This window comes from Prionailurus viverrinus, chromosome D4 (assembly GCF_022837055.1).
Source record: "Prionailurus viverrinus isolate Anna chromosome D4, UM_Priviv_1.0, whole genome shotgun sequence".
Taxonomy (NCBI): domain Eukaryota; kingdom Metazoa; phylum Chordata; class Mammalia; order Carnivora; family Felidae; genus Prionailurus; species Prionailurus viverrinus.
In genome coordinates, this window is record NC_062573.1 from 94,294,530 (window position 1) to 94,313,290 (window position 18,761).

Sequence of the window (18,761 nt, forward strand, 5' to 3'; positions counted from 1 at the left end):
TGAACAGCAGAGGCCAGGGCTCAGTGGTACAAGACCCTCCGCCTCCAGACCATGTTTCTGGAGACCTGGGCTTCATCCACGTTGGGGCCCTCAAACTCACGTGAGAAAGACACTTACCTTTTCAACATCAAGTGCTGGCTGCAACTTCAGCCTGGAGCCCAGCACGACAGCCTGGCAATCAGAAATGGAGCAGGTTCCACAAAGTACACGGGCCCTGGTGGGGCACGGGCAGCGCCACGGTGGGGGGGCTCCCACCCTCTACACCTCTGTCACTGGGGCACAGGACAGGCCTGTTCAGGTCCAAGGGGCCTGGAACCCAGAAGCCTCCTGGCAGACAAGCACCCCTGCCCCACTCCCCCCCCCCCCCGCCCCCAGCTGAGTCAGGTTCCACAAGAGGTGGGGCAGGTGGGAATGACCCATGGGCCCTACCAGGCTGGGGTGTGGCCTGCTGGATAGGGCATCAGGGTGGGTGCTGGGCCCAAGTGGCTCTGGCCAGGGGGTGCTGATGAGTGGATAGAGAACGAGGGGGGGCAGACAAGAAGTAGAAGTTTTGTCACCTACCCCCAGGCTCTGCTTCCACATACCCGCTCTCACATGCCCCGTACCGCCCACCAGTTGCCATCCACCTGCAAGAGCCTGGCAGGCCAGTCACGGTGCTCACAGCCAGGGGCCAGGGTTGGTGACCCCTGCCTCTGTGCACCCTGAGGCCTGGGGGCCTGTGGCCCTGAAGTGCAGGGGCCTCTCTGAGCGCTTCCCACAAGGCATACTGTGTGTGCAATCCAAAACGACTAATGAGCGCCGGGCTCTCTGTCCAAAAGGGCGGATTGGCCCCAGGACGAGAGGCCGGAGTAGGCCGTGGTGTGGCCTGAGTGTGTTGGGGGAAGCACAGAGCTGCCCCCTTGGGTCCACAGAAGAGAGGCTCTGAACCCACCGCTTCCTGGTGAGGACGGGAGGGTAGTGGGCGCAGCTGAGAACCCTGCCTGCGGGCGGCCGACCGGCCGCAGGGACCCTCCTCCGACTCAGCATAGAGAACGCCCGGGGCCCTGAGCGCCCGCACGTAGCGCTGACCGGGCTGCTATTAATAATTTCCATACATCGCGCTCCCATTATGAGCAAAAATAACCGGCGGAGCAGCCGGGCGCCCCGCCCCACGCGGCTCACACAAAGGACCAAAATAGCGGCCTGGGAAAGGCTCGCTCCGGCCTCCGGCCGCGGACCGCGCGCGGGGCGGGGGCGCAGGGCCAGGGGCCTTTCCCTGCGCAGCGCTGACCCGGCGCCTCCACAGCCTGGCTGCTGTCCAGGAGCTCGGCCGCCAGGGCCCCGAGGGGCCCCGAGCGGGGGCAGGGGCGCAGGGGGCGCAGGGGGCGCAGAGGGCGCAGGGGGAGGGGCCAGAGCTGGAGGAGGGACTCGAGGGGGGGCAGGGCCTGGGGAGGGGCTCAGGGCGGTGGGAGGGGTGCAGGTGCCTCCCGCCCACGGGGACCTTGTCTTTTCTGGATGGGAGGCCCCCTGAGAACTGAGGGAGCGCCAGGCCCCCACCGGGGAAGGCTGGCGTGCATATCCCGGTGGCCCCGCGCACCGAGCTCACAAACTGGGGTGGTCGGAACACTGCCACCTGCGGTGCTTCTTCCGCCGTCGACACCTGGACCTGCGCTTGGTCAGGCCACGCCGCGGCCGAGTAGGGGCTGTGGGGAGGGATACCTGGGGGCCTGAGACCCTCCCATCCTCCAGACCGGGCCATGAGCCAGTGACCCTGGGAGAGGTGGGGGGGGGGGGGGCAGAGATGCCCTCCTTCTCCCCTCACTACCTCTGCTGGGGTATCGGCCCCCGTCATCTGTGGCTCCTGCTCCTCTAGGGACAAGACTTCGTCTGTCTCTAGGCTCCAGCCCTCATTGGGGTCTGGGGGGGATCCTGAGCCCCCCACTCTCCAACAACCCCTCTGACTCCTGGGGTGAGGCCTCAGGCTTGGGAAGGGGGTAGCCTGGAACGGTGGCCTGGGTGTCAGGTCAGGCTGCCAAGGGAGGCTGGGCGCTGCCCTTCACAGAAGCAGGAGCTTCGCCTTACAGAGCAGCCTAGAGCCCTGAGGGTGCCCCCGCTCTGCCACCAGGGCCTCCCTCCCCCCGAGGAGCCTGCGGTGCCAACCCCAACCCTCTCACCTGCCGCCTTGCCACCAGGGTCCTGGTCAGTGATGCCCACCGGCTGAGGTGGGGGGGGCGGGGCGCGGTGCTCAGAGCCCAGCCCACCCATCCTAGGCAGGCAGCTCAGGCCTAACATGTGTGGCCGGGTGCACAGCCCACCTGGCCGCACAATGACACTGTCACACAGGGCTCAGAGTGCTCAGCATGGCCCCTCTCTGCTCCCTGGTTCCTCCCAAGCTCTCCTAGCACCCAGGGTGCCCTCTCTCAGCCACGTGGCCTCTGTGGAAGCTGCAGGGTATGGCCAGCGTGCCAGGGCTGGATGGCTGCAGACACCCCCCAGGGACAGTTTGGGAGGTACCCTCATTCTGCACCTGCACCTCTGTACCTGGAGGCTGGGTGGGGTAGCACAGGACAAGGAAAGGGGCAGCCAGGGGGTGTGGTCTCGGTGACCTGGCGGGGATGACTGACAGCAGGAAGCCCCCCGGGGCCTGGCTTCTGTCTTGGGGCTTGGTCGGGGCGGGTGCTGTATGTAGTTCTTTCATTGCCATGAGGTGGGCTTAGCATCTGTCTCTGGTCATTTTTCTGTCTGAGCTTCTGCTGAGAGGACAGCACACCAAGCCACCCATGGCCTGGTCACATGAGAGAGTGTAGGCACATCACCTGCTGACACAGGCACCTGTGACAGGGAAGGTGGGAGGGGCTGAGACCCCACGGAAGGAAACTGCGGAGGACCGGGCCCCTGGCGCCTCCCAGGTCTTCCTGGCCTCTGTATGGAGGCCTCTAAGAAGAGAGATGCCAGCTGAGTCAGGGCGAGGCTGTGGAAACCTCTGGCCAGACAGACTCCGGGACTGCTGCCTTTGGGGAAAACAACTCAGAAAACCCAGAGGGGCCGGGGTGGCCGCCGTGGGAGGAGCGTTCACGGGCCACCCCCCACCTCCTCCCGGCTGTCCACTCCATGGGGCTGGAGGCCGGGCAGGTGCCCAGGCAGCCAAGCCCAGACTCGGCAGCCTCAGACCCAGGACGGGCCTGCCTCCCACCTCCACAGCTCAGCTCGGGCCTGGAGCCAAGGGGCTTTTTTTTCTTCCCCCTGAAGCAAAGCTATCTTTTTACCTTGATAAGCTGTTTAAAAAATGTAAATAAAATAACTCAGTAGACAAAAGCGGGCATTCATCCCGCCTGGAGCCAGCCGCCGCCCTCGACATGAAATATCGGTGCACATTAAGTCGTGAGTCCCTGCTAATCCGAGCGGACAGGCCTGAATGCGGCCCCTTTCGCCGGGCGCGGCGGTGGGCACTGGAGCATGCACCGCCTGCCGGGCGGCCCCGCTTGGGGACAATGGCTTTTCTTCGCAGAAGGGGCCTGTGCGGGACAAGAGCCCCCTTTGTGTTGGGATTCCTGCCTTGGAGCGCGAGGGAGGCGCATTCAGCCGGCCCTAGACACTCTTTGAAAGGCTCGGGTGCAACAGAAGACACCGAAACACTAGCCTGCCTTCTGCCTCCCGCATTCTTGCAAGCCCAGCCGCCCATTCAGCCTGCGGAGAATGGCCCTGCGCCACAGGAGCGGAGCCCCAGCCACATTGCCCCTGGCGTGGCCATCTTGGTTTCTCAGCGCCCTTCACCAGCCTCGAGACAAGAGCCCAGGGCCGGGCATGACAGTCGCCAACACATGGCCCACACCTCTGAGGGTGCAGGACTGGCGGTCCAGGTGAGGCCCAAATGGCAATGAGCCTCCTCACTGGGACTGGCCCCTCGGAGAGGAAGGCCCCCCGTGGGGCAGGTCTGGGGTCCTGCCTCGGTGCCCACCGAGGCATGGGGAGCAGCGCCCCTGGGCAGTGGGAGGGGTGAGCCAGGAGTGAGCCCCTGGACACCCCCGGGACTGGACCTGGGACATAGCAAGAGTGCCCCGCTGAGCTGGGCAGCCTAGGACTTCTCCCCATGTTGCGACCTTCACACCTCAGGGCACAGGGATGTCATGGGGGCCCCTGTGCCTGCAGCAACAGCTCAGAGCTGCGCCCCACCCCCACCATAGAGCCGCCCCTCCCTGCTCACCACAGACCCCCCCACTCCTTACTACCTCATGCAGACCCAAGTCACTCCCAGTGCTCATGGCCAGCCTCCACCTCCTCTTGGAAACTTCTGGACTTAAATGAGAGCTGGCAGGGCTCATAAAGGAGACCCAACGAACCCACCAAGACCTCCAGAGCCCCACAAGTTCTTACCCAGAGACCTGCAGCTACTAAGCCCACGTTTCCACATTTGCTCTTTCTGACCCAGGCTTTCCCAGGATAAGGGAGCCATGACCCGTCCCAGGCATGGCCCCACGTCCCGAAGCATCACATGCGCTAGAGGACTCTCTGCTGTCATAACTGGTCACCTGTGCCCCAAAGTGCCAGTGCTGTGCCCTATGTGGAACTTCTGCAAAAAAACCCAAAACCATGAGCATCATGCTGAGGGGCTGGTCCTGGGAAACACTGAAACAGGTAGGTTGGGGTCCTGCCCAGCCTAGTACCTGCAAGGAGCCAAAAGGACCCTCGGGGTGTCTGACCCTCACAGGGGCACCACCGCTGCGGGGACCTGGTCCAACAGAACGACAAATAGCAGGAGTTGTGCCACCCAGAGCGAGGCCCCTTCACTCCAGGGCAGGCCCCTTGACAGGTGCAAGGAGGTGGCAGACACAGCATGAGGGCTCTCAGGGGGCTCTTCCAGACCCCGCTGTTAGAATAGGAGCAAATCGGCCAGTCCCCAGGCCTGGTGTGGGTGTGGCTGCAGGACCCCCGACAAGGATACAAAGCCAGCAGCTGGAAGCGGCTGGGCCCAGAGGGAACTGGGCTGTTGGTCCCCAGGCCACACCACACTGAGGCCAAGAGACCTTGCGAGTGGGCCTGGGCAGAGGCAGGAGGGAGAAGGGGGAACCCTGTGGGGTCATGTGGGTGCTCCCTGGCAAAGCTCCCCGCTTGGGAGGCTCTGGGCTGGGAGGGTGTGGGAGGTCCAGCTGTCTGATCGAGGCTCGAGGGGTGGCAAGTGTGGGCAGAGGGACGCCCGCACCCCTGATCTTCTTAGCCCCCCCCGAGTGTTTCTGGGAGTTGACATGTGAGACTGGACAGCAGCGGCTCAGGTAAGCGGTTCTGCCACAGGGCTTCCAGGCCAAAGCCAGGGTGTCCTTGGGCTGCTGACCACATTTGAGGACCCAGTGAACACCCAGGAGGAAGGACCCCAGGTGCTGCACCAGAGAGCCAGGCGTGGGGGGGGGGTGCTGCTCCCAGACTCTTTTCCAGCTTGGTGAGTGTGAGGGGCTCCTAGGACCCCAGTGCATGGCACAGCCCCGAGCTGGGCTCCTGGGGTGGCTGATCCCTGAGACCCTCTGCTCCAGACCCAGAGTCCCCGTGGCAGCACTCCCATAGTGGAGGGGTGGAGAGGACACTCCCAGGGTGGACCCTGTGAGCCCCCTCAGCCCAGCTCTTGCCTGCTCCACTGACCCCACGTGCAGACCTGGCCCCTGAGCCCCTCCCTGCCAGCCCCGGTGTACATGGGGGTCACACTCACTTCTTTGAACTTGCCCTCCTGGTGGAGCTGGTGGATGTGAGTCAGCAGGGGGCTCCGGTCTGCGTCCTGCAGCTGGAAGATGCTGACCAGTGGCTCCACGAGACTAGGGGGGCTCCTGGCGAGGACCCTGACTGCACGGGCCTGTAGCTGTTGCAGCCTTGAGCTGTGCTGGGAGACCAGAGAGCCAGCCTCAGCTGGGGAGTGGGGGGCTGCAGCTGGAGCATGGTGCCGGGGTAGAAGTCCAGCACCTCAACCCTGTGCCTGCGGTGGACAGTCCAGGCAGGCAAGGCCTGGGGGACAGGAGCACAGACGAGGGAGATGTGTGACTGTGGGGAAGCTGAGAGTCAAGCCCACAGACCCGGGAGCACAGTCAGTCCGAAGGCAGCGGCCCCTGCCCACCAGGGGTGAACGAGCTCAGCGGGCCAGGTCAGGCAGGCGTGGAGCCCACCAGGCCGAGAGCTATGGAGGGGGTGGAAGGGGCGAGGCTGGTGGGGCCGTGGGCAGGGCTCACCTGGGCCGATGCAGGGAGTGGCCGTGCCTGCAGCCAGCGGTGCAGCTCACAGACTACCCAGGCCTCCAGGGAGGGGCCCTTCCGCTGCCAGGCCTGGCTGCCTTCCAGCACGTCCAGGAGTCCGGTCAGTGGGTCATCCAGGGCAGCAAACCCCCGCCAGGCCTCTTCCCGGAGCTGCGGAGACACAGCACCTCACTGTCTCTTTGTTGAGCTCAAATCCTCCTGGTAAACCCTGCCCCGACCTGCACGGCCCAGCATGTGGTCTGCTCAGAGGGGGGACTGGGGCTGGTCAGCACTATCCTCCCAACCTCGGGGTCCTGTTCTGACCCGCCATGCCCCTGGCCCTGGGTGGCAGCCACCGTCCACACCGACGGTCCCGTAAAGACAGAGGGCATGTTCCCCGAGTCAGGCCAAGGGCGGCGGGACCCATCTGGGAGGCTCCGTTCATTCGGCTTCGCCCCAACTACTCGTGCGGCACGCCGAGGACCTGGCACTGGCCCTTCAGACACAGTGACTCCCTGGCGGGGCCAGCAAGCAACAGGAAACAGAAGAAAGAAGAGAAAAAGCCAAACTGGAAAAGGTCTTTGATTCACTTTTCTACCTCTTGCACTGCCAAAGGCTTGGAAACACGTATGAGCTGAAAAGAGAAACACCAGGAACACATGTGCTGTTCTCTCCCAAATGTGTCTTCAGGAGAACAGTGGTTCCTGATGGACTTTTAAGCAAGTGGGGTGTCGGGTGAGGGCCACACTGCACCCAGCCCTGGCTCTCCACTCTGCCTGACTCGGCCGTTCAGTCATGAGACACCCTGCAGTCAAGAACTTGCTGCAACTACAGAGGCCTGTCTCGGGCCCCCCTCCAGGCAGAGCTGCAGGGTCAGGGTCTCGGCCGTGAGCTCAGGAAACAGACACCCGGACACCTGAGGCTACTCGTAAGCAGCCTGGAGGTGAGGCCCCGGCTGTCCTTGCAGACCTGCACACAGAGAGCACCCTGAGGACAGCCTGAAATACTGCCACTCTCTGGGATGCGCGGGCCACATGCCCGTCTCAAGGAGCCTGGGGGCACCCGCAGGGGCCACTGTCCCCCACCCTCCAGGAACGTGTGAAAGAAGACAGCTGAGGCCGAACCACCGCCACTTTCTTGCTCATGGAAGGAAAGATCTAGAAGGATGCGGCCCTGGATTTTGGTCCTAACTTGGTCACGTGTGGTGCCCATTCAGGGCCCCCGAAGAACAGCTCCGAGAGGCTCCCAGAGCAAAGCAGGGAGGCCATGTGGCCGGGGCCTGGGCTTACAGTCGCCAGCCAGTCAGCTCTTCCGCTCGCAAGGTGAGCTCAGGTAAACGCCTCGTCTCCTTTCTCCGCTGGGCAGTCTCTACCTGCCTGGCCCCTTGCCACCAGCTGGACAGAGGGCGTGCGGCGGCCAGCCCTGGGGCAGGGCAGGGGGCCGGAAGGAGGAACCAGGCGCAGGACCGACCTTCCAGCTCTGAGCTGGGCGCCTGCTGACCGGGCGCCACGAAAAGGAAGACTCTTCCAAGGGCACCACCACCCTTCTAGCCAGGTGTGGCTGCCCAGCCCCGGTAGGTTTCACAGACCCCTTCCCAGTAGGGTTGCTCCGTAGTCCACTGTTGGGGCCGGCTCCCTCCTTCGGGCTCACCCAGCTGCTCTTTGTGGTGGAACCTCGTGGTAGCCAGCCGAAGGGGAGTGAGCGGGCAAGTCCTTCCACGATGGCCGCTGCCCACTGTTGGCACCCTGGGCCAAGGACTCTGCCCTCCGTGTCTGGGAGTTGGCTCTGTCCCTTCCCGTGAAAAGTGCCTGGGAGGGGCGCCTGGGTGGCTTGGTCAGTTAAGCGTCCGACTTCAGCTCAGGTCATGATCTCACGGTCCATGAGTTTGAGCCCTGCGTCGGGCTCTGTGCTGACAGCTCAGAGCCTGGAGCCTGTTTCAGATTCTGTGTCTCCCTCTCTCTCTGCCCCTCCCCTGTTCATGCTCTGTCTCTCTCTGTCTCAAAAATAAATAAACGTTTAAAAAATTTAAACAAACAAACAAAAAAAGTGCCTGGGAGCACTGTGGAGGTGACACTCACCTGCCCAGGTACCAAGCCCCACCGGGGGCTACAGGCCTCATTTATGCTGTGTCACCAGTGAGGGCCCAGGCACCTCCTTGCTGCACTCTGGCATCTCCCCTGGAGAGAGGAGGCCTTCTGGAAGCCCCCAGTGACCTCCCCAGGGTTCTGCTGATCAAACTTGGTCCACAGACTCCTCCACTGCCAGTGACTAAGCAACAGTGGAGGGGAAGTCACCAGGGAGGCACAGACCCCCTCTGCTGTTGGCCCCACGGCCCTTCCCACGCTTCTGCCCTGAGAGCATCTTGGGGCCAGGCTGGGCCAGAACCCTCTCCTTGCAAGGCATCTCTTATGTCTGGAGCTCCGAGAGTCACCCACGTTGTCTGTGCGTGCCTTCTCCCACACATGTGCCTCTGCTGTGCTCAGACAGCACCCAACAGCCCACAGGTCAAGGGGCCCACCCACAGAGCAGTGGGCAGCAGGCAGGGTGCAGAACTGGGGCATGGGCCACAGCCCTGGCATCCACGGTGTGGACGATGCTTCCCCAGGACACTTAGAGCAAACACCCACTTGGTTTGAATGTAATTTTAAGACCACAGTACTTGAGCAATCTGACTTGCTTACCAAAAATGAAATGCAGACTTTCCCCTCAAGCGTTTGGGTGAACTCAGGAAGCCGGGCAAGTCTCTCTCTGCAGACGCCCAGGAAAGGAGAGGCGTCTGTGGGAAAGGAGGCCTCTGAGGGCCCAGGGCTGTGCGGTCAGCACCCTCCACGGGGTGCCACAGGGAAAGGGTGGGCCAATCCCAGTTTGGTGGGCTGCCTGGGCTCCAGGAGTCCAGGAAGCCCCTCCAACACATGGGCCTCCCCGTCACAAGGACCCGCATTGGTGACACCTGGCAGGAGCTGGCAGGAAAAAACACCATCGCTCCTTAACTACTTTGCAGACCTACTTGGGCCTTCGCCACCAGGGGAAGAAGCTTCAGTACGATGAGCCCACGTGAAACCCCACAAAGCACACAGGGAACAGTCACCGTGAGTGGCGGCCACAACACGACAGTGAAAGGTCTGAGAACAGGGACAGGAGGACACCCCCCAGGCTGGGGTCTGAGAGCCCTTCCCGCCCCTCTGGCCCCTGTGGCCTCCAGGGTGCCCCTCAGGTACTAGGTCCAGCACCCATGGGCCATCTGCCACCCCTCGTCCTAGAGGATCTAAGCGTAGGCCCCAAGGCCCTGCTCCTGTGCTGGTCCCTCCTCGGCCTGGGTCCCGGGTCTCCTTCCCTCCTGCCCCCTGACCGCTGCCACCCGGCAGGGGCCTGTGCCCCGTCGTCACCGGCTTCTGTGCCCACATGGTCCTGGGGCTGGAGCGGCGCCAGAGCCCCTACGGACCTGTTCAAACAGGCAGGGCTGCCCGAGAACTTGAGTTTCTCACAAGCTCCCAGGTGCCTGCTGCCTGGGGGCCCTGCTCCAAGGAGTACCGTCCTTCCAGTTTGCTCACCCCTCCCACGCTGGCCATCTCTCCTGCCGTCCCAACTCAGGGGGCTCTGAGGGCATCCCAACCCCACTGTGCGTCCCCCGCCCCAGGCCCCAGTCCACACCAGCCTGCCCCCTTCCTCTCTGTGCCACAAACCCTCACACGGTTCTCCAAGCCCAACCCCCAGTTTCCCTGTGCTGTTCTGTCGGGGACCCTGAAACTTCCCTGTGGTCAGCCAGGGGACAGCACGCGTCCCTCCAGCCAGGGGCTTTGGGAGCCGACGCAGTTCCCTGGCACATGCACAGCAGGCCTCGCTGGCACCAAAAATGAAAATTCACGGACGTGACCCTTCACAGACAGAAACGGGTAACGAAAGGTAAAACACACACCTGTGTTTGCTTGGAAATAAGTAACCTGCTGGCCGAATGAGACGACATAATGAAAATCAGAAAACAGGGAAGAGGGACAACGGGTTTCTCCACCTCAAAACTCGTGACCAAGGGAACTTGGAGGGAAACGCACTGCTGTGGGCGAGCGCCTGGGAAAGAAGGACCGGAGAGTAAGGACGGCGTCCGACCATTGGTGGTGCCCAGCGGCACCAGCCACGCCCACACGCTGGCCGCAGCGAAGACGCCGAAAGCGGAGCCCCGGGGGCAGCGCTACAGCTCGAGCTGGGGGCTTGCACTGCCCCCCTCGGAAAGCCTGGCCAGCAGCCATGATGACACAGAAGAAACGGAAGCTTCCCGGGGAAATAAACCAGAAGCGAAACTCTGAACAGGCCTGGGTCCCCCGCCTCCCCGCCCCCTGCCCAAGACCCCCCGGGGAGGACTGTGCACTCTTCCCTCTCCCAGACTCTGGACGAACAAGTAATTCCTGTCTTCCGCCAGCTGCTCCAGGGACAGGAACGAAGGAACACCTTGTATGAGGTTAGTTCACCAGAAACAGACAGAGACAAAACTCACAAACGCCACAGTGACCAGGGGAGACGCGTCCCAGACACGTGGGGGCGACTTGAGTTAGAGAATCTGTTCACCAGACAGCACGGTCATGTTGCTTCAGTCTTGATCCTGAAGCCACCGTTACAAAATTGAAGAGAGCTTTTGACTTGCCCGAGAACTTCGGATTCGTCCAGCTTGAACTGGCTGCTCGAAGCCTAAGCACTTGGCTCAGGAGTGGAGGAGCCCAGGCCTGTCCCCCGACACAGACATACGTGGTGGCCCCAGGAGTCTGGCTGACCCATTAGCCAGGGACAGGTCCTCCCGGCATCACCAAGCAAGCTGTGGGCCCGGAAGCACCCTAACCCTGGACAGCTCACAGACACGGCTCCTGCACGAGCCTGCGGCCCCTTCCTGCAGCACGCCTACTCTGGACACCTGCCCCCGTGGGCCTGGCCCTCCTTGGGCGGCAGGAGGCAAGACCGACACTAGACTCGGGCCTCATCCCTCCAGCCTTCACAGCAGTGACTTCTGTGTCCTCCCTGGGAACTAGGGCGACTTCACCCTTTTGCTGCCCCAGGGGAGCCAAGTATAGGGCACGGGGCCCGAGGGTCAGGCAGTCCCACTCCAGGGACAAAGCTACCCTCCAGGCACAGGCCACCACCAAGCAGCCTCCTTGCCAAGCCCACCGCCTCCTGCTGGACGACAGGCTGTCCCTGGGAGAGGAGGCCATGGGCGAGGCCAGTGTGAACCAGTGAGTACCCGGGCCCCACCCGGCACACAGGTGGTCATGGCCCACTGGGTCCCCTGTGCTGTGCGGAAGCCGAATGGTGGCCGCAGGCCCTTCCCTCCTGCTCTGAGCCCCAGCGGTCTGTGTCTGCCAGTGTCTAGTGGGTGTCACCCCAAGCCCCAGCCCCCACGTGTCTGCCAGAACATCCGGACAGGGCAGCCCACTGAGGCCAGTGGAGGGCCCGCAACCCCCACGCTCACTCACCTGCCACAGCTCTCGCGTGGACCACAATGTCTGCAGGGCCTGCCGGAACAGGAGTGGGTCCTGGCCTGGGGGGACGAGACAAGGGCTATGCAGAGTCCACCAACACCCCCCCGACCTTTGATCAACGCCTGGGGGCTTCCCGCAGATGCCAGCCAGTGCCCGTGGACTCCGGCCAGAGCTCCCCACTGCCCTTCCCTGTGACGCCAGCCTGGCCATCCTGCAGTGCTCACTGGGATGGGCTTCTGCCCACAGCTTGGGGCAGCCCAGGCCTCATGTTTCAGCAATGGTGGGCTGCAGGTCTCAGACTGACCACACTGTGTGGGCAGGGAAGGGGCATCGGACCCCAGGGCCAAGCCCACAGCACTAACCATCAGGGCATGCCTGGTGGGCCACCGCGCCCCCACCCCTCCATGCCATGTCACAGCCCACGCCTGTCCACTGCCCACCAAGTGTGGCCTCCAGCCCCTGCTGAGACCCTAAAGTGGTCCCGGCCTCTGCCTCCCCTGGCTGCTCCCCAAAGCCTCCCCACCCACAGCCCTGGCCCTCTCTTGCTTGCCCAAGTCTCCAGCCCCACTGCAGGACTGCTGGCCGGGGCAGGGATCCCACTGGGACCCTAGGCCCCGGGGAAGTTGGGGTTACCCTCATGCTGGAAAAGGGACTGTGCCCTCAGACCAGGTTTAAGGTCAAGGCCTGGGAAGGTGGCTGCCGCCTGCTCTCCACTTTGGGAAAGAAAGTGGCCTCTGAGTCACCCACAGCCACCAGCGCCCCCTGGCTGTCTCCGGAGGGCCCGCCCCACCTCTGCGGCTACCTGCCCTGGGCCTCAGGGCAGGGCCACCCTGCTCAGCCCTTCCTGGCTCCCCACGGCCTCAGCACACGAGGCCCTTTTTCTCTGTGCAAAATCTCTGCTGCTGACACCCAGTGGCCACTGACCCTGGCCTCCGCAGCCCCGCCAGAACCTTGCAGAGCACAGGGCCCAGAGGGGGCGCCTCGTTCTTTCCTCAAGAACCATCAAGGCCATGTGGCTCAGAGGTGGGGGGGGGGGGGGTCACTAACAGATTCCATAGGTCAAATCAGGGGGCTCAAGAGCATGGGTGGCTCACCCGCAAATCTACCCAAGAACCAAAGAGACAAGAGCAACCCACCGGGCTCCTGCAGAAGACCAGACGTGGAAGGAAAGGCGGGGACACCTGAGCCCAGCCCTGGAGGGCTGCCCACCTGAGCGCACAGACTCAGGGACCAGACAAGGCAACAGTGGTTAGACTCAGTGCACAGCACGGGAGGAGGGATACGCTGGGCGCACTCCAGAAAGCAAGGCTGATCGGCCCATGGAGGGTCCACCACTGTGGCTCGTTAATGGGACACGGGGAAACATTTCGTAAAACAAGCATTTCCTAAGAGTAAATTCTATTCACGATTTAGGAAACAACTCTGCAACTAGACCACAGGCAACTTCATGACCCAGAAAAAAGGATGTTTATAAACAAAACCCCTCAGCAAACATAGAACTTAATGCTGAAAGCTGAAAGCAGGCCCCCAGCGACAGGGCCAACAGGAGGGCACCCACTGCCCATTCAGCACGGCCTGCAGGCCCCTACCGGCTCAGCAGGAGACGAGGGAACAGTTGACGGCACAGAATTTGGAAAGGAAACAATAAAGTCAACACTACTCTGACAAACTCCGGTCTGTCCACAAGCGGAATACGACTCAGCGCTAGAAGAAATGAGCGGTCAAGCGAGAGAGGACACGGAGGGCCCTCAAACGCACACTCCTGAGCGGAGGAGGCCGTGTGAACAGGCCACATGCGGCAGGACCCCAGCCCCGCGACATTCGGGAAGAGGCACGGCCATGTAGGCAGTGACGCGACGCCGCGGGAGGCCGTCACAGTGGACGCGCGTCGCCACGCACGTGTCCCGGCCCCCAGAGCACCGCCGCCAGGAGGGCCTGAGTGCCCACGGGGGCTCTCGGCGATGGCGGCGTGTCAGTAGGGTTCATGAGGGCACCACACTGGCCGGGACGCGAGAGGCTGTGTGGGGCAGGGATATGGGAAATCTCTGTTACCTCCTGGATTTTGCTGTAACCCTAAAACTGCTCTAGAAAAAATAAAGTCTTTAAAAGTTAAAACAAAACAACAAGAAAAGACACTACTGCTCACTGAAAACATAATTTTGTGGAGAGCCCTGAAGAATCTGAAGAAGTTCCTCAGTGTGTCTGATCCAGGGGGTGCTGTGTCTGACCTAGGGGGTGCTGTGTCTGATCCGGGGGTGGGGCTGTGTCTGATCTGGGGGGGGGTTGTGTCTGATCCGGGGGGTGCTGTGTCTGACCTAGGGGGTGCTGTGTCTGATCCGGGGGGAGGCTGTGTCTGATCCAGGGGGGGCTGGGTCTGATCTGGGGGGAGGCTGTATCTAATCCGGTAGGGGGGTGCTGTGTCTGATCCGGGGGCGGGGCTGTGTCTGTTCCGGGGGGTGCTGTGTCTGACCTAGGGGGTGCTGTGTCTGATCTGGGGGGAGGCTGTCTGATCGGGGGGGGGGCTATGTCTGATCAGGGGGCTGTGTCTGATCCGGGGGGGCTGGGTCTGATCTGGGGGTGGGGCTGTGTCTGATCTGGGGGGGGTTGTGTCTGATCCGGGGGGTGCTGTGTCTGACCTAGGGGGTGCTATGTCTGATCTAGGGGGAGGCTGTCTGATCCGGGGGGGGGGTTATGTCTGATCAGGGGGGCTGTGTCTGATCCAGGGGGTGCTGTGCCTGACCTGGGGGTGCTGTGTCTGATCCGGGGGCGGGGCTGTGTCTGATCCGGGGAGTGGGGCTGTGTCTGATTCAGGGGGGCTGTCTGTTCTCAGGGTGGCCTGTCCCTCTGCTAGCTCCAGTAGACCAAGGGTGAGGCCTGCAAGACCCTGGATGGCAGGCGCTGCTCTGCATATCCTCAGACTGAGGCCCAGGTGTGATGGCCGGGTGTCACGTCAGTGCAGGCCCCACCCTACATGCGCCCCAAGGGGATGGGCAGACACAGGAGGGCCTGACACACCACCCCTGGGTGAGGCCCTGAGAGAAGGAGGGGCTGGAAGATTCCCTGTCCCAGACCCAGAGTCCCTGCCCCAGGCCCCAGGTCCCCCAGGCCCCAGGTCTCTGTCTCCCCCCAGACCCTGGGTCCCTATCCCACCAGGACCTGGGTCCTCGCTCCTGTCTCTGGTTGGCTCAATGGGCAGAGGTGACCCCCAAACTGATGACCCAGTTTGGAGGCTGCCGTGGGGAACACCTGGAGACCATGGCTGCCCCGAACAAAAGAGGCAAGCCGGACTCTCAGGGTGGAAATGAGAAAACAGCTCTTTGCTGACCACATCCAGGGCCACCAAGCTGAAGATGCCTCCCTTCCCCACGGAGGAGCTTCCGTGCCCAAATAGGCCCCTCATCTCCGGTCAGGACCCGGGGCCAACGCCCTGCACTGTCCTCTTCCGCTTCCGCCCCTGGGCGCAGGGCAGGAATACCCCACGGGGTTTGGGACTCCTGTGCTTGCAGCCTGGCCCGGGCCCCTGATTTTCAGACACATCCCGGTCCCCTCCCCGCTCCTTCTTGGCAAGACGGATCAGACGCCCATGTGTGGAGCCCAGAGACTGCGCGTGTCGAGCCAGGACTCAGAGAGACAGCCGTCCTTCCCAAGTGCCCCCACACACGCCTGAGTGTCTGTCCAGTCCCGCAGTCCTCCTGGCAGCCCGCAAGCAGGTGGCCAGCACGCAGCCCGCCCTGGGACAACCAGGCCACGTGGCTTATCCTCGAGAGCCAGTGGCGCCCTTCCCAGCGCAAAGAGAGGCGCCTACCTGCAGCCCTCGAGACAGGACGGCGGCGCTGCCGTGCTGTGTCGCCTGCACGCTCGCACCCCCTCCCGGGGCGGCCTCGCACAAGGCCACAGCACGGGATGCCTTCCCCCAGGGCGCCTACCTGGTGCACACACGTACCCCATACCCGGACAGACCTCCCCCGCCACACCCGCTGCACGCACACCCCGCACGCGCACCCACGCCTGGCCCTGCCAAATGCAGCCAGCCGGACTCAGGGCCGTAGGTGCGCAGACTCACCTGTGCAACGGCGCTCGCTGCCAGTGGAGTTGCCAGCGGGGTCTGTGTCTCCAGCGGCGGGGTCGCCGGCAGCGGGGTCGCCAGGAGGGTCTGCCGGGTCCATCCTCAAGGCGGCGCTGGGGAAGAAAGCGGGCAGCTTGAGGAGTGAGGAATCGGCGGAGAGAGACAAGTAGAACCGCACGCCAAGGGCCCGCCTCTGTGGTCAAGGTGCGGGGGCCCAGGCGCCCTCGGCTCCACCCGCCAGCTGGCCTCAGAGACGGGCTCGCCACGAGGACCCGGGAGCCAGCCCACACAGGCACACGCACCGCTAACTGACGCCGCCCGGCAACAAGCCGTTATGTCCACGACGCACTTCTCCACGTTTCTGGAGATTAGCCTGTTCTCCCTCCTCTCCTCTGTGCCCAGGAGGCCTTATAAAGACTTCGTCTCCATTCACGGTTGTTCCTTTGCACCACAGTAACGCCTGCATGGCCTACCGCGTAAACCCCAAATCCTCACACGGGCACGGGAGAGAAGACCCACTGTGCTCCCTACTCCAAACTTCCTACCCAGAGGAGCTCTGCTAGCTATGCCCTTGGATACTTTCATTTATCTTTCTAAAGAATACATTGATGTGGTTATTCCTTCAGTTTCAGCCTTACCTGTGATGGACCAACCTCAAGGGAAGAATTCACTATCGTCCCCCAGCACCGCCTGCATACCCCACAACCTCCTGAAACGGTTCTGAGAGTCTTCCTTTGGCTCACTATTTATAGAAGACACGAGTACAACTATGTAAATACTATCCCCAGCTGAGCCACACGTGGACTACAGTTATTTCTCCTTTCTTGCAGAGTTTGCTCCAGACTTCTGCTCTGGTCACGTGGGAGGGCTGGCACTGACGCAGCCCTCCCACTGCAAACATCAACTGGACAACACAGTCGAGGCAGCTGATTCTGGACAACAGGCCACACACAACCGTGCTTCCTGACAGCAGGACAATGCCCAAGGAGGGCCCCAGGATGACCGCCTCCCACCGAGGGCAATCCCCCAGCCAAGACCACTGATCTGGAACCCAGGGAGCACAGCATTCCACCAAGTGGAGGAGGTGGCAGGCCATCTGCGGGGCAGCGCACCGGCAAGAGGGGCGGTTGAAGCAGCCGGGAATGTGTACGAGCAATGCAGGATCCCCACGGCTCCCAGAAACAGTTGCCTTGGGGCTGAGACTGAAACAGAGACACTAGCAGTCAAGCAGTGCTAGACACATTAGACTCCAGCCCAGACAACACTGCAGCATCTAGCCAAGACTCCAGAAAGGCCAGGCCTTGGTGCTATGCCTAGAGTGAGCCCCACTCCTGACCTGCCCTGCCAAAATCCAAAACCAAGCCCCGGTAAAATCCACAATGGAGCACTTTGCAGGTTGAGTCCCACCAACACAAAGACCCATCCTCACGAAATGCCAAGCCATGCTCGCCTGTTCAAGGTAATCAGCTAGAAATTAACTGCCTACTAGAACAAAGGTCAACATTCTTCAGAGGAAGATAACAGAATCCAGAGTTGCTGCGATGCACCATTCACAATGTTCGGTGCATGATATGAGAATCACAAGATCTACCCAGAAAAAGGAAAATATGGCTCATAATCAAGGAGAAAACATTACAAAAAACAACAATAACAAAACAAACTCAAAAAGTAGAAACCAACTCCACGTGGCTCAGATGTTGGATTTATCAAAGACTAACACAACTGTTGTAAGTGTATGCAAAGAATGAATGGAAAACATGTCCAAAAAGTTAAAGGAAAACATGGTCATAATGAGTAAACAGACAAGGGAAAATGGAAATTACTTGAAACTATATAAAGGAACTAAATGGCAATTCTCCAATAAAAAGTATAATAGCTGAAATGAAAAATCCACTGATTGGGCCTGACAGTGGATTGGAGATGGCAGATGAATCGGGGGATTTGAAGACAGATCACTAGAAATCATCCTACATAAAGAATGGGGAAAGGGAATAGATCAAAGAACAAATTGCACTGCTGGATGCTCTACATTGCCATCATTAATGGGACTCTGACAGAACTCCAACACCTCTCTCCACATGTTTAAACAATCCTGGAAGTCTGTCACTTGTTCTTAAAGACATCCCTTCTCAAGCCTCTGTCCTCTGTCTCAGTCTGGACAGCCACTCTCCAGCCCTGTGCCATAGCTTCCACCCTGAGATTCCCATTCTCTTCCTCTCCCGGTGCCTCCTGCGTTTCTGGACTTCCAAGTCCTCACCTTCCCCAGCTTTCCTCTGGTTTTGAGGAGCACATTCTCCAGCATCTTCCTGAGAACAATCGCAAAGAAGCACATTTAACAAGGCTTTGGTTGTCTGCAAGAGTTTTCCCTGGGCCCTTGCTCCTGGCTGGAAGTCTGATGGCGGTGATGGCGATGGCCCTCCACTGCCTTCTAACTCCCAGTGCCGGTGCCAAGAGGTCTGCAGCCACCTGACTCCCCACTGCATGCAGGACGCTTGTCTCCTCCTCCCGAGGCACCCTCCCTTCAAGCATCCAGGGTCTCAGCAGGATGGATGGGGTGGAGTCCATCGGGTACGCTTATGTCCCTCAGTTCTGGGACACGTCTTTTATTTTTCCTTGACAATGTCCTGGCCTCCCTGTCCTCCGTCCTGTCCCGGAAGTGCTCTTAGATACTGAGCTTCCTGGAAGAGCCTCTATTTTTCTTCTCTCTCCTCTTCTGTGCCTTTGGGGAAGGTTTCCTGAACTTTATTTTTTAAAATGCTCGTTGCATTATTCATTTCCGCTATCAAAATTTCATTAATCAAGAACTCTTTCTCCTCTTGCCCCAGAGGACCTCATGACTCAGTCTTTGTTTTCATACACATTCTTCTGTATCGACGCCCTTTTTCCTGCTTACACAGTGACTGTCTTTCCTCTCAGAAGCTTTTCTCAAGTGTCTGGAGACCACTGCTCATATTCAAGAGTGAGGCACTGAACAGCTGCCCGGGGGCTGAGCAGAAGCCAGTCCTCGGTGCGGGTACATTGGGGGCCTGGGAGACCAGGGCT

General features: G+C 61.3%; 1 protein-coding gene across 12 annotated transcripts in view; it reads right to left on the reverse strand.

Moving 5' to 3' along the window:
- EXD3 (exonuclease 3'-5' domain containing 3) overlaps window positions 1-18,761 on the reverse strand; it is an 81,775-nt gene that overhangs the window by 45,781 nt on the left and 17,233 nt on the right. For 4 of the 12 annotated variants that reach the window (XM_047830594.1, XM_047830591.1, XM_047830593.1 and 1 more), the window contains exons 3-7: window positions 15,717-15,832; window positions 11,648-11,712; window positions 6,189-6,362; window positions 5,678-5,845; window positions 118-171 (exon numbers count right to left, since the gene is read on the reverse strand). In XM_047830594.1, the coding sequence (XP_047686550.1) occupies window positions 118-171; window positions 5,678-5,845; window positions 6,189-6,362; window positions 11,648-11,712; window positions 15,717-15,819 (564 nt within the window). In that variant the 5' untranslated portion in view covers window positions 15,820-15,832. Of the gene's footprint in view, window positions 1-117; window positions 172-5,677; window positions 5,846-6,188; window positions 6,363-11,647; window positions 11,713-15,716; window positions 15,833-16,357; window positions 16,511-17,976; window positions 18,257-18,761 lie in introns of those variants that run through there. The other 8 variants (XM_047830597.1, XM_047830596.1, XM_047830598.1 and 5 more) reach the window with 7 other exon arrangements.